The 13,760-nt window shown below is 43.6% G+C and overlaps 2 protein-coding genes and 1 non-coding gene across 5 annotated transcripts; 1 reads left to right on the top strand and 2 right to left on the bottom strand.

Annotated features, from left to right (window-relative positions):
- Positions 1 to 258: 258 nt before the first annotated feature.
- On the bottom strand, positions 259 to 8,301 carry SLC25A3 (solute carrier family 25 member 3). 3 transcript variants are annotated; one of them, XM_009425975.4, is made up of 8 exons: positions 8,152 to 8,301; positions 7,757 to 7,917; positions 6,044 to 6,165; positions 3,931 to 4,110; positions 3,254 to 3,435; positions 1,843 to 2,015; positions 686 to 796; positions 259 to 599 (listed from the first exon to the last, which is right to left on the bottom strand). In XM_009425975.4, the coding sequence occupies exons 2-8, from the start codon at positions 7,911 to 7,913 to the stop codon at positions 439 to 441; spliced, it is 1,086 nt and encodes a 361-aa protein (XP_009424250.1). In that variant the 5' UTR covers positions 7,914 to 7,917; positions 8,152 to 8,301; the 3' UTR covers positions 259 to 438. The 3 variants fall into 3 exon arrangements, with proteins under 3 accessions (XP_009424250.1, XP_009424249.1, NP_001233352.1); XM_009425974.3 differs by lacking the exon at positions 6,044 to 6,165 and adding an exon at positions 6,335 to 6,459 and having other exon boundaries at positions 8,152 to 8,278; NM_001246423.1 differs by having other exon boundaries at positions 7,757 to 8,161.
- On the bottom strand, positions 2,087 to 2,332 carry LOC112205155 (small nucleolar RNA SNORA53). The gene has a single exon (XR_002939006.1). It is a non-coding gene; the product is annotated as a small nucleolar RNA SNORA53 (small nucleolar RNA).
- A 1,830-nt stretch (positions 8,302 to 10,131) lies between the features above and the next one.
- Positions 10,132 to 11,345, top strand: LOC107967822 (peptidyl-prolyl cis-trans isomerase A-like). Its single transcript, XM_054663445.1, has one exon. It carries the CDS (start codon positions 10,615 to 10,617, stop codon positions 11,161 to 11,163), a length of 549 nt encoding a protein of 182 aa, XP_054519420.1. The 5' UTR covers positions 10,132 to 10,614; the 3' UTR covers positions 11,164 to 11,345.
- The last annotated feature ends 2,415 nt before the right edge of the window (positions 11,346 to 13,760 follow it).

Below are 13,760 nucleotides of genomic sequence, written 5' to 3'. Positions count from 1 at the left end.
CAAAATAACCACAAATGACTACACATATTTAACTATAATTAAATCAAGTTTTTAGAAATTTAAAGTCTGCTTCCCTAGAAATACAGGAACTTTGTGTGATAAAACTTGAGACATATGACAATTTCTGAATAGCAACTGGAATATCAACCAACAATGGTCAGTTTTGTATTTTTTCCTTAACTTATATACTTCATTCTTTCCAACTATTTTAAAGCTAAATCTTTTTTTAAAAAGTTGTAAAAATAAGTCACAGGCAAATCATGAAGAGTTGGGTTTATTTCAACAGTAAATCTGAAACTCTTGCCTTAAGCAAGAGTACTACAGTAATTATATCAGGAATAGACAATTTCCTACACTGTCAAATATATAAAAGTTCCTTTTGCACTTTCTTCAACACTGATCAACAAGCAGATTCAGTCCACATTTGCTTTGATCTAACTACTGAGTTAACCCAAGCTTCTTCTTCAGAGACTCTGGCATCTCGGGTGGAGGAGGGCGAGGGAGTCTGAAGTAGACCTTCACGGAGTCATAGATAAACCACTGTAGTGCAGTCAGGGTACCAATCATGATGATACGGGCAAACAGTCCCTTCCATACACCTGGTTCAAACAGGAAACGCAAATGAAAAAAATGCAACATATCCAAAACTGTTGTTCTTTCTTTCAAGAAAAAAACATCATCCTACCTTTAAATCCAAGTCTCTTGAGGACCAGAGAAGCACTGCTACCTTTTTCTTTATTCAACACAGATACCACAGAATCAGCAGGGTGAGAAACAATTGCACAAAAGACTCCAGCTGAAAAAAGATAAAGGATCCCATACAGTGCCAGTTAAAAACAAAACTTTACAGAGCCAATAATCATTTTTATGACTTTAAAATAATATTTTTCTAGTTCTAAAATAAAAATCAGACTCAGAGTGACACGGGTACAGTTATCAAGCTGTCTATCCTATGTAAAACGGAACAATCTTTTAAAGTTTTTCAGATTTTATTCAACACTTTCTGTATAAAATTCTTAATAAACAACAACAAAAAAATGGTGCAACAGTAAGATCAATACATTCCCAAGCCTAATAATGACATCCCATGAAACAGCCCTTTTAGGAACTAGTTAGCAAGTATTTATGAATCCTAAAAAGCATATAAAATGTTATGGGAAGATAAAACTGCTTTATAGGCCAGGCACATCACCTGAGGTCAGGAGTTCGAGACCAGACTCATCAACATGGTGAAACCCCATCTTTACAAAAATCAGGCCAGGCGCGGTGGCTCACGCCTGTAATCCCAGCACTTTGGGAGGCCGAGGCAGGCGGATCACCTGGGGCCAGGAGTTTGAGACCAGCCTGGCCAACATAGTGAAACCCTGTCTCTACTAAAAATACTAAAAATTAGCCGGGCGTAGTGGCAGACGCCTGCAATCCCAGCTACTCAGGAGGCTGAGACAGGAGAATCGCTTGAACCCAGGAGGCGGAGGCTGCAGTGAGCCAAGATTGCACCACTGCACTCCAGCCTGGGCAACAAGGGTAAAACTCCATCTCAAAAAAAAACAAAAAACAAAAACAAAAATCAGCCGGGCATGGCGGTGCATGCCTGTCCCAGCTACTTGGGAGGCTGCGGCAGAAGAATCACTTGAACCCAGGAGGAGGAGGTTGCAGTGAGCTATTATCATGCCACTGCACTCCAGCCTGGGCAACAGAGCGAGACTATGCCTCAGGGAAACCAAAAAAAACAAAAACACTGCTTTATAACCTTTGGAATATTTTTCCCTCTCAAAAAACGCCAATAATGGAAATGATTATTTGTTCATAATTTCAGACAAGTGTGTTCTTAGTAATTCGTACCTATGTAACCTGCTACAAATGTTACAACCAGCTGCTCTGGCTTTGAACATTCACTGCGGGGCTTAGGAACCACAAACTTGTACAGTGCTTCAACAGTACGTTCAAAGCAGGCGAACTTCATCATGGTGTATGGTATCTGTCTCATCCAGAGAGGAGCAACCCCCTTGTAGAATCTAGGAAATGAAGAGACTTGTTTTACACAGTTGCATACACTCATCTATCAGAGACTGTCATTATTAACAGAAATGTCCGCACACGAGTCGAGTCCTGATAGTAACAAATGGCAGCATAAATGCATGTCATTTCTATCAGAACGTTAGACTAACATGCAGGTATATTTCTCTTACATGCCAATGACTCAAGCACCTTTGACTATACAACCAAAAAAGTTGCTGGATGTTTCTTTGACTGGAACCACAAGAAACAAGAAGTTTACAAGTGGAACTCAGTTCAAGATTCATCCACAAAGGTGGATCTAAGGAAGCATGTTGTGGTCATGGAAATTCTTAACTGTGAATAGATCACAAGGATACTAACAAGCCCTCCCTAAAAGTTAATAGTAAATGTTTAGGCCAAACATCAAGTCATTTGTAGACCGACAAATGGTCCTTACTCTAGGGAAAAAAAAAAAACTCAGTCCAGGGCTCAAACCATGTATTAACTTATCTTTACCTCTCAAGTTTATGTTCTACATACAGGTAAATAGACATTAAATGTTATAATAGTCTTTTTAAAAAGTCTGGTAGGCTTAATACTAAAAAATGAAGTTCACAGCCAGACGCGGTGTCTCACGCCTGTAATCCCAGCACTTTGGGAGGCCGAGGCGGGTGGATCACCTGAGGTCAGGAGTTCGAGACCAGCCTGACCAACATGGAGTCTCTACTAAAAATACAAAATTAGCCAAGCGTGGTGGTGCATGCCTGTAATCCTAGCTATTCAGCAGGCTGAGGCAGGACAATCACTTGAACCTGGGAGGCGGAGGTTGCAGTGAGCTGAGATAGTGCCATTGCACTCCAGCCTGGACAACAAGAGCAAAACTCCGTCTCAAAGAAAAAAAAAAAAGAAGCCGGGTGCGGTGGCTCACACCTGTAATCCCAGCATTTTGGGAGGCCAAGGTGGGCGGATCATGAGGTCAGGAGATGGAGACGGTGAAACCCCGTCTATACTGAAAAATACAAAAAATTAGCTGGGCGCGGTGGCAGGCGCCTGTAGTCCCAGCTACTTGGGAGGCTGAGGCAGGAGAATGGCGTGAACCCGGGAGGCGGAGCTTGCAGTGAGACGAGATCGCGCCACTGCACTCCAGCCTGGGTGACAGAGCGAGACTCTGTCTCAAAAAAAAAAAAACAAAAAAAAAATGAAGTTCACTTAAAATAAGTACTTTCATAGTATAAATTTTTAAGTGTTTACTTACGCTTTTAGGCCTTCTTCCTTATACATTTTGGGAGCTGCATCCCTCAAAGTGTTGGCATAACCTGGCTGGGTTTGAATTCGAACCTTAGCAGCTTCCATAGGAGCCAGGGCAATGTCAGCAAAGAATTCAGCACTGGCAGAGGCAGCCAAATATAGTGATGTGCGCCAGAGATAAGTATTCTCCTAAAATCCAAAACACAAGGAAGGGACGTGAATTGCTGTTGTGTTGGTTTTCGATTGAAGTGACAGTTCTAGAAAACAACTAAGCTTCAGACATTTTATAAAGTAACACACGATGATATGGAATATATATGTGGTCTCATAACCTCATTAACAAAACACGTAACTATGTGAACAACGTGAATATTCAAAAAATATCTAGATGCCATGTACAGTTAGCCCCGGAACTACGCAAAGGAGTCCCAGAGCCCTTCTCTAAAAAACTCAAAATCCAACTTACTTAGAAAACAAGATAGTATATTAAAAGGAGAATTGTAATTTAATGAAATACATTTATCAACCTGTCTCTGCTGACACAGGCATACGATTTAAAACAAGTTGCTCACTTTGTAGGACCATTTTCTTCAGTGCTAAAATAAGGCAAGACAGACAAAAATCTAAGAACACTCGGAAAGTCTTAAACACTCGGAACATTCAATTTTAAAGTTAATTACATACCTCTCCAAGCATATTGCTATACAAGACTTTAAAGACTTCATAAAAGCCAAACTTGCAGAGTCCCTGCATGGAGTAGCCAAGGAAAGTCGGAGCCCATCCTTTAGCCAAACCACGAACACCATCCTCTTTAAGTGTAACTGAGAATCCGTTAAATATGCCCTTGTACTTTTGGGGGTCCACCTTTATTTAAAACAAGAAAAAAAAATTAAATGCACCAAACAGCTAACATAAAAATTTAATCTCATGATTATTTTTGTTTGGGTTCCATAATAAATTTCAGCAACTACACAAAAGGTAACTACAGTAATTCCTGCCAGGCACGGTGGCTCACATCTGTAATCCCAGCACTTTGGGAGGCTGAAGCAGGTGGATTACCTGAGCTCAGGAGTTCAAGACCAGCCTGGGCAACACAGTGAAACCCCATCTCTACTAAAATACAAAAAATTGGACGGGCATGGTGGCGTGCACCTGTAATCCCAGCTACTCGGGAGGGTGAGACAGAACAATCGCTTGAGCCTGGGAGGTGGAGGTTGCAGTGAGCCACGATGGCACCACTACACTCCAGCCTGGGCAGCAGAGCAAGACTCCATCTCAAAAAAAAAAAAGAAATACAGTAGCTCTCCCTTATCCAAGAGTTCATTATCTGTGGCTTCAGTTATCCAAGGTCAACTGACATCTGAAAATATTAAGATATTTTGAGTGAGGAACTACATTCATGTAACTTTTATTAGTTTATGCTTATCACTGTTTATTATTGTTCATTTGATTACTTTTATAAATAGAAACTTTTGTACATTAAGGTCTAGCTTTCTGTGTCAAACTTAAGTCTTGGAGTGATAGTTAAGAGGGTAAAATTTCAACAAAAATACGTAACAAAACTGATTAAGAGATTTCTTACCACCCAACTCCTACTACTTTTTTTGGTTTTTTTTGTTTGTTTGTTTTTTGAGTCTTGCTCTGTAGCCCAGGATGGAGTGCCATGGTGTGATCTCAGCTCACTGCAACCTCCACCTCCCAGGTTCAAGCGATTCTCCTGCCTCAGCCTCCCGAGTAGCTGCGACTACAGGCACGCCACCATGCCCAGCTAATTTTTGTATTTTTAGCAGAGATGAGGTTTCACCATGTTGGCTAGATTGAGTTCTGATCTCGAACTCCTGACCTCAAGTGACCCACCTGCTTCGGCTACCCAAAATGCTGGCATTCCAGGTGTGGGCGACCATGCTTGGCCCACCTCCTACTTTTTAAAAGCTACTGTCTAGATAATAGATATAACTCTATTCCTAACATATGCTAGTTCTTTAAGTAGCTTATAGCATAAAGTTTTGCGAACACTAAACAAACTAAACACAAGTTAAAAAAAAAAAAGCACATAAACTAAATTCACTTCAAGAGACATGCATAACATGTTTTAGCAAAGGTACATTTCATATCCATTACATTAACTAATGGGGGTGGGGAGGAAAAGCTTATCTATTTCTGCCAGTACTAGAAGGGATGGTATACATCACCTTCCTCTCCCTCCTAATATTTCAAATTCATTTCTCTTTTAGGTAAGTAGACTTCTAATCCTGTTTGGAACAAATAAATTTTCGATGTCTTGTTTTTGTTTCAATAATCTTAATTAAAAGATATTCAAATTATTTTAAAATGTTGTGTAAATAAACAAGAGGCTAATCTGACAAAATTTTCATACTAAGATATTGAGCACTTTAAATAAATCTACATGTACTCTTTGCCTTGGTCTTATTAGTAGATAAAGGACATTGTTACTTCACATAATACACAGACTTGTTTACCCACTCCAACACATAGGTGCTTGTAAAATGACTATTTGGGGCACTAGTAAGCTTGAAGAACTCCGGCCAGAAGTGAAGAGCAGCAGCAAAGAGCCATTTACAGCCAGACTCTTAAGAGTGAACAATTTACTCAAACAATAGAGGCATTTATTGGATTTAAAACACTAGTCAAAATAAAGCCCACAATTTAAAGAAATTCTATGTGGTTTCCTACTGAAGTTTCTAGCAGTTGTGATGTCTTCAAATTCTCATTTAAGATTTTATTTAGAGTTAAGTCACACGAGAGATACTTTCAATGTTGTCATCTCAATACAAACCTGCATACGGCATTTCACTAAATCCAGGGGAACCACAGCAGTGTGTGTCAGACCACAACTTAAGACCCCACCAAAGCCACACAGTGCATAATACTTCGCGGAGCCAAATTCACAACTGTACTCTGTAGTAAGAGAAGACACACCATGCATTTTAATATAAAACTCATGTTACTGGTCATAAACTTACCTCCTGGACAGTTAGGTTTCCACACAGCTTGTTAGATGACTATATCTTATAACTTAACAGTCAGTCATGCTTCAATATGCTCTAGTCCAGCATGCAAAACAAACCTGCATTCTGCATTTAACCAGATCTAGAGGAACCAATGCTGTATGTGTTGTGCCACAGCTAATAATTCCTCCAAGTCCACAAAGGATAAAGAATCTGCCAGATCCATAGTCACAGCTATACTGCTCTGTTTGATTGGAAAAAAAAAAAATCAAGTAAGTATTTCTTCAGAGATGACTAAGGCCACTGGAATGAAAGAAAATGTTTCCCTGTGAGATACTATTATCACAGCTGAATAGCTTTGGCCACAATTAAGTGGCTTAAAAAAAATTCACTGCCAAATTCAGATCATTTAAAAATTATGAGGGTTCTGTATCTGATACTATTAATAGCTCGTATTCTGCCATATTAATTTTTTTAAAAGTTTTCTATATTAACGGCTTTTACAATTAAAGTCAAACTTCAAATTATTAACCACTGGTAAGAGCACACTTCAGAGTACAAACGAAACTCAGAAAGATCACTCGACATGTAAAAGGCTTGCAAACAACTTCAAAGTTTATCCCAGCCACTAACCAATACTATCCCCACTTAAGAACTCCTGTAACATAAAAACAGATACGCACAAATTCCTGCAGTCAAATACATTTAATACACAAATAATGTTAGCTTTAACTTTTAAACTGAACGACAGATAGTGTAAATAAGGACTCTATCCATACTAAAGACAACAGAAGCACATGAATGATTTAAAGAAAAAAATCTTTCGATTTTACAGGCACAAGGTAGATAACATTCTTAGGACTCCTACAATTCGGTTTTCAGGTTTCTCTGTATGTACATACTTCACTAGGATTTAAAACACACACAACTAAGTTAAAGCTGGGCCCAACCACCAAGAATCCCAAGAGATAATCACACCAAAGGGACGCCCACCAATTATCTCCTTTCTATTGCCTATGTAGGGCTGCAAGCTGCCTCCTCCAGTCGCACGAAAACAGGACATCTAGTTATCTCATATACAATTAAGTGCAAAAATGACTGACCTGGCGTCGACAAATATAAAACTTAGGAAAGGACTATTTTTAAGAAAACTAAGGGCAAATCAAAGGACAGGTAATATAGTTAGTAGAACTGTGGGTGGTCAGTAGTTTCGGGAGGAGAGTTTACCCAGTACTTAGTTGGCTGACCAAGCGAGCTCACGGCGGAGAAAGAGCTAGTCACGGCCTCTCTTCCCTCGGGGACACGGAGGTCACGAAGGGACACAGGGCCTCAGCGCTTCCACGCCCTTGAGGGAAGGCCAAGGATCTGACACCCGCCTATGGTGGAAAAGGCCGATACCCCAGGGCAAGCAACTGGGCGCCGTCCTACGGTGCAGCGGGCTGGACTCGTCCTTCCCTGTCCTCCAAGCCGGGTCCAGGCCTCAAAGGCTGGGCGGCCCACAAGTAGACCACACGACTGTATTGGGCAGGGTCTGATCTCACCTTCCACGGCGGCGGCTGCCAGGTTGCGAGGGCGGCGGGGCTGGCCCGTGGGCCCTGGGGAGCTGCTGCGGAGGTCCCCGAGACCATCGTGCACCAGCTGCAGATGTGGCGTGTTGAAGGGGTTCGCCCGCGCCAGGTGCGCCACGGACGAGAACATCTTTCTAGGGGAGGAGAGAGCGACGGTTAGAGGACAGGCAAGGCGCCGGTTAACGTTACCGGCGCCCTGGAACCCCAACCGGGGCCTTTTCCTTCCCGTCTCCACGCCCTTGAAGAGGTCACGGCGGCCTTCGAAAGAGGCTGCTCCCGGCTGGGCCCACCGCCAAAGCAGCGGCCCCACAGGGGCTCTGGGCTCCGCTCCCCACACCCGCCACAGGAGAAGGCCCGGCCACACTCACTCCCTAAGATGGCGATCACACAACCACTCCCTTGGAAAGGTTGCGGCTCACAGAGGCCGGACGTCCTCCGGACCCTAAGATGTGTGCCCTTCGCGCGTCGTCGGCGTGACGCACACAGCGCGTCACTGCAAGTACGCGTCGCCCATTGGTGGAGAAGAGCGCCGAGCCCGTAGCGTCATCGCGTTCTCCTAGCAACCTTATTCCCGCCCCTGCCCGCCCCAGCTCTTCCGCCCGGCTTGTGCGCGGGAGGATTCGTTCTGCGCAGGCGCGCGTTCCGGGTCTATATTTTTTGAGAGGGGTCGGGCTCGGGCTCTTACCCTGCTCGCTTTGTCCCTTCACCTTCAGGTGTCTCTCCTTGACCACGGGCTTCAGTTCGCTTCACTTAAGTGAATCACAGTATCTAGTAGTCACTTAAAAAACAAAACAAAACACGAATGCTTGATAATATATTTAGGTGTTGGAGTTAGAACATCACTGCAGTACTTTGTGTCACAACTTCTGCCATTACAGTACTTTTTAAAATAAGTTCCATCCATTGACATTAAACATAGGTATGTCTGTATTTTTCATCAGACTCCTGGAGAATATTTTAAAAAGAAATGTGCAGCAAGAAGTCTTAGGACAGCTTGCCGCGTTATCACAGTAATCTACAGAACACGTTGAAACATTGAACTCCTGAGATGTTACAGCGATGAACTACTGAAAGTGACTGATAGCAGATTGTGCGTGTGTGTGGTTAATACATTTAGGAAGCTTTCATTAGATTCAGCTCAACAGGGAGGGGCGTAGTTTAGTTGGGGAGAGTTTAATAGGGATTCAACCTGTTAGACTTCTGGCTCTTATATTTTCCAAGCTCTTGACAAAGTAACCTTGGGAATTTACTTCATCTCTGTGTACCTGTTCCCTAGATGTAAGATAGGGGTGGGAGTGGCCTCATAGGTTCACACTGGTACAGTCACACATGGCCTTACACTTCATTTAATGCTCTGCTGTCATTTTGATTTTTTTTTTTTCTTTTGAGATGGAGTCTTGCTCTGTCGCCCAGGCTGGAGTGCAGTGGGGCGATCTCAGCTCACCGCAACCTCCGCCTCCCGGGTTCAAGCGATTCTCCTGTCTCAGCCTCCGGAGTAGCTGGGACTACAGGCGTGCACAACCACGCCCGGCTAATTTTTCTATTTTTAGTAGAGACAGGGTTTCGTCATGTTGGCCAGTCTGGTCTCGAACTCCTGAGCTCAGGTGATCCGCCCACCTCGGCCTCCCACTGTGCTGGGATTACAGGCCTGAGCCACCATGCCCGGCTTGAAATTCTTAATACATGTATGAACAAGGGGCCACGCTTTTTTTAGTTTGCACTGGACCCTGCAAATCAGGTGTCTGGTTCTGGATGGGAGTAATACTTACCTTGCAGAGTCTATGAGAACTCAATGAGATAATGTCTAAAAGTCTACAGAAGATGTTACCTAAAAAAAGTTAGCATTGGCTGGGCGAGGTGGCTCACGCCTGTAATCCCAGCACTTTGGGAGGCCGAGGGGGGCAGATCACGGGGTCAGGAGATCGAGACCATCCTGGCTAACACGGTGAAACCCCGTCTCTACTAAAACTACAAAAAATTAGCCGGGCGAGGTGGCGGGCGCCTGTAGTCCCAGCTACTGAGGAGACTGAGGCAGGAGAATGGCGTGAACCCAGGAGGCAGAGCTTGCAGCGAGCCGAGATCACGCCACTGCACTCCAGCCTGGGCGACAGAGCAAGACTCCGTCTCAAAAAAACCCAAAAAACAAAAAACAAAAGTTAGCATTGAGGCTGCGGCATCACGGCACTCTCTAAGCAACCCTATCCCAGACCCAGCCCTTCTGGCCCAACTAAAGTCCTACAGTCCCAGGAAGAATTCCAGAGTGGAGGGCACAGGAAGGGAAGTAGTGACAGATAAAGTTAAAAAAGTACACTAGCACCTGATTGTCCAGGGCCTCACATACCAGACTGAGGAGTCTGATCTTACGTAGACAGAGGTAGTCACTGAAGGGTCTGGACTTTCTCTCTTTTTTGGTTAATTCAACTTTATGGTGCTTTTCTAATTTAAAAATCATTTGTCATGAAAAAGTCAAATATTATGTAAAAATATATGACTGTAGTGAATCTTCCTATTCCCTTCCCCCAGCACCAGGTAATACTGTGACCCTTTGCTGCACATTTTTTCAGCTGAAACAGCTGGTACCCTTCACCATGGGGCTGCACATGCTTGTGGCCCAGAACTCACAGAAGTTGATCTAGAAGATACAGTGGTAACTGAAGGAGCTGCAGGCCCAGCTCCTACCCCATGTGGGAGCTGGTGACCTTCAGAATGTAATGACTGTTGCTCCACTTCTGCCTTCCAAACTGCACAAATTTCTCTTATAGCTAGCCCTAACCCAAAACTATGCAGGGAAAGGAATCTAGGAAATGTGGTTCTAGCCTAGCTAAATTGACATGGTAAAAAAAACACCACTGGGCTTTGCAGACACCGCTGCCGCCAGGAGCCCTGTACTATCAGCCATGGTCAACCCCACCGTGTTCTTCGACACGGAGCCCTTGGGCTGCATCTCCTTTGAGCTTTTTGCAGACAAGTTTCCAAAGACAGCAGGAAACTTTCATGCTCTGAGCACTGGAGAGAAAGGATTTGGCTATAAGGGTTCCTGCTTTCACAGAATTGTTCCAGGGTTTATGTGTCAGGGTGGAGACTTCACATGCCATGACGGCACTGGTGGCAAGTCCATCTACGGGGAGAAATTTGATGACAAGAACTTCATCCTGAAGCATACAGGTCCTGGCATCTTGTCCGTGGCAAATGCTGGACCCAACGCAAACAGTTCCCAGTTTTTCCTCTGCGCTGCCAAGACTGAGTGGTTGGATGGCAAGCATGTGGTCTTCGGCAAGGTGAAAGAAGGCATGAATATTGTGGAGACCATGGAGTGCTTTGGGTCCAGGAATGGCAAGACCAGCAAGAAGATCACCATTGCTGACTGTGGACAACTCTAGTAAGTTTGACTTGTGTTTTATCTTAACCACCAGACCATTCCTTCTGTAGCTCAGGAGAGCACCCTCCACCCCATTTGCTCGCAGTATCCTAGAATCTTTGTGCTCTCACTGCAGTTCCCTTTGGGTTCTATGTTTTCCTTGTTCCTTTCCATGCCTAGCTAGATTGCAGAGTTAAGTTTATGATTATGAAATAAAAACTAATTAACAACAGCAACAAAAAAAGTACCAGAGTCTATCGGTTGTCAACATGGCATCAATGAACACCTCTTGTAATCATATTTAACTTCCAGACAAAAACTAAAGAGCGAAATCAGACTTCTACCTAACATGAAGCAGCTGTCCCTTGGACAATTGTGAACAAGCTAATTCTACCCAAAAGAGGATACAAAATCCTTTTATCCGTCTTTAGGTGATGTTATTGCAGCAGGTATGGACTAAGACAAGGGGGTTTGCCTCCTTAACATTCAAGAGGCTCTCGGCCTCCAACCTGACACAAGTAGGGAAATTGCCTGAAGGACCATAACTCTCCACTGTGGAGATTCAAATCTGCCTCCCGGGTTCAAGCGATTCTCCTGCCTCAGCCTCCGGAGTAGCTGGGATTACAGGCATGCGCCACCATGCCCGGCTAATTTTGTATTTTTAGTAGAGACGGGGTTTCTCCATGTTGGTCAGTCTGGTCTCGAACTCCCAACCTCAGGTGATCCACCTGCCTTGGCCTCCCAAAGTGGACAGTAGGTTTTAAGAAGAATCAGCAGATCCCGCCAGGCAACCACCTCAGGTGAGGCCATTACAGATTTCATAGGGACAAGGAACCTAACCTCCTCAGACAGGAGAGGAAGGGCTTCTTTGACTGACAAGGAGGCTCAACAGAATTTAGGGGTTCTGGCTGGGCGTGGTGGCTCATGCCTATAATCCCAGAACTTTGGGAAGCCGAGGTAGGTGGATCTCTTGAGTCCAGGAGTTAAAAACCAGCCTGGACAACATGGCGAAACCCTGTCTCTTAAAAAAAAAAAAAAAATAGCCAGGCATAGTGGCATGCCCCTGTAGTCCCAGCTACACAAGAGGCTGAGGAGGGAAGATCACTTGAGCCTGGGAAGCAGAGGTAGCAGTGAGCCAAGATCGCGCCATTGTACTCCAGCCTAAGCAACAGATAGAGATCTTGTCTCAAAAAAGAAAAAAAAAAGAATATAGGGGTTCTTGGTCCTAGTGGTATCATAATCTGCCCAGGTGTCACTATTCCAAAATTTTGGGTCTCACTTCTGCTCAAAACATTGCCCTAACTTTAAACACTATGAGATTGGGAATTCAATTTGCATTGTAATTCAGAATTAGATTTTGAGTTTGATTTTTAGAAAGTACAGTCTTGCAGATACAGCAAAGCAGTCAAGGCGACCAGGTACGGAGGCTCATGCCTGTAATCTCGGCACTTTGGGAGGCCAAGGTGTACGATCACGAGGTCAGGAGTTCAAGACCAGCCTGGCCAAGATGGTGAAACCCTGTCTCTACTAAAAATACAAAAATTAGCTGGGCGTGGTGGCGCGTGGCTGTAGTACCAGCTATTCAGGAGGCTGAGGCAGGAGAATCGCTTGAGCCTGGGAAGCGGAGGTTGCAGTGAGCCAAGACCATGCCACTGTACTCCAGCCTGGGCAACAAGAGCGAAACTCAGTCTAAAAAAAAAAAAAAAAAGAAAAAAGAAAATAAATATCATTGAAAAAAGTAAATCAGAAACGAGGCAAGGTAATGCCACATATCTTGAAAAATTTGATGATGGCCAGGCGCAGTGACTCATACCTGTAATCCCAGCATGTTAGGAGGCTGAGGTGGGCAGATCACGAGGTCAGGAGATCAAGACCATCCTGGCTAACACGGTGAAGCACTGTCTCTACTAAAAATACAAAAAATTAGCCAGGCGTGGTGGCATGCACCTGTAGTCCCAGCTACTTGGGAGGCTGAGGCAGGAGAATTGCTTGAACTCAGGAGGTGGAGGTTGCAGTAAGCTAAGATAGCACCACTGCACTATCAGAGCGAGATTCTGTCTCAAAGAAAAAAAAGGTTTTTTTTGTTGAAAGATTTGGGAGTTTGCTTTATGACAGTGGTTCCAGGGTAATTGGAAAAGAAGTTAGAGACGTGTTTTGACTGTTAAGATGTTTATTGTAGCATGATTATTAAAATATGTAAATATGTCTAGGAAAAATAGAAGCAAGACAGTCTTTAGATTTCAATAATTAAAAACCCAATGTATTAGCCAGGTTAACCTGGGCTATCTATTTAAAATTACTTAATATTTACTGAACCTCTAGTTGAGAGTACTGTGAATATTTTCAAAGTTCTCTTTGACCTCTATTTTTAACATTCTCTTCCCAGTAATTTCCTTTACTCCCATAGGATCAGCTTTCATCCTTAATGGGAAAATTCTCAATCTTTTATTTTTCATATTTTAGGGTTTCATTTATTTATTTATTTATTTTTATTTTTATTTTTATTGACGTGGAGTCTCACTCTGTCATCCAGGCTGGAGTAGAGTGGCGCGATCTCGGCTCACCACAACCTCTGCCTCCTCCATCTCCCCAGGTTCAAATGATTCTCCCGCCTCAGCC

Source organism: Pan troglodytes, chromosome 10 (assembly GCF_028858775.2).
Source record: "Pan troglodytes isolate AG18354 chromosome 10, NHGRI_mPanTro3-v2.0_pri, whole genome shotgun sequence".
NCBI lineage: Eukaryota > Metazoa > Chordata > Mammalia > Primates > Hominidae > Pan > Pan troglodytes.
Note: the sequence above shows the minus strand (reverse complement) of the source record. Positions and strands in the feature narration are given on the sequence as shown.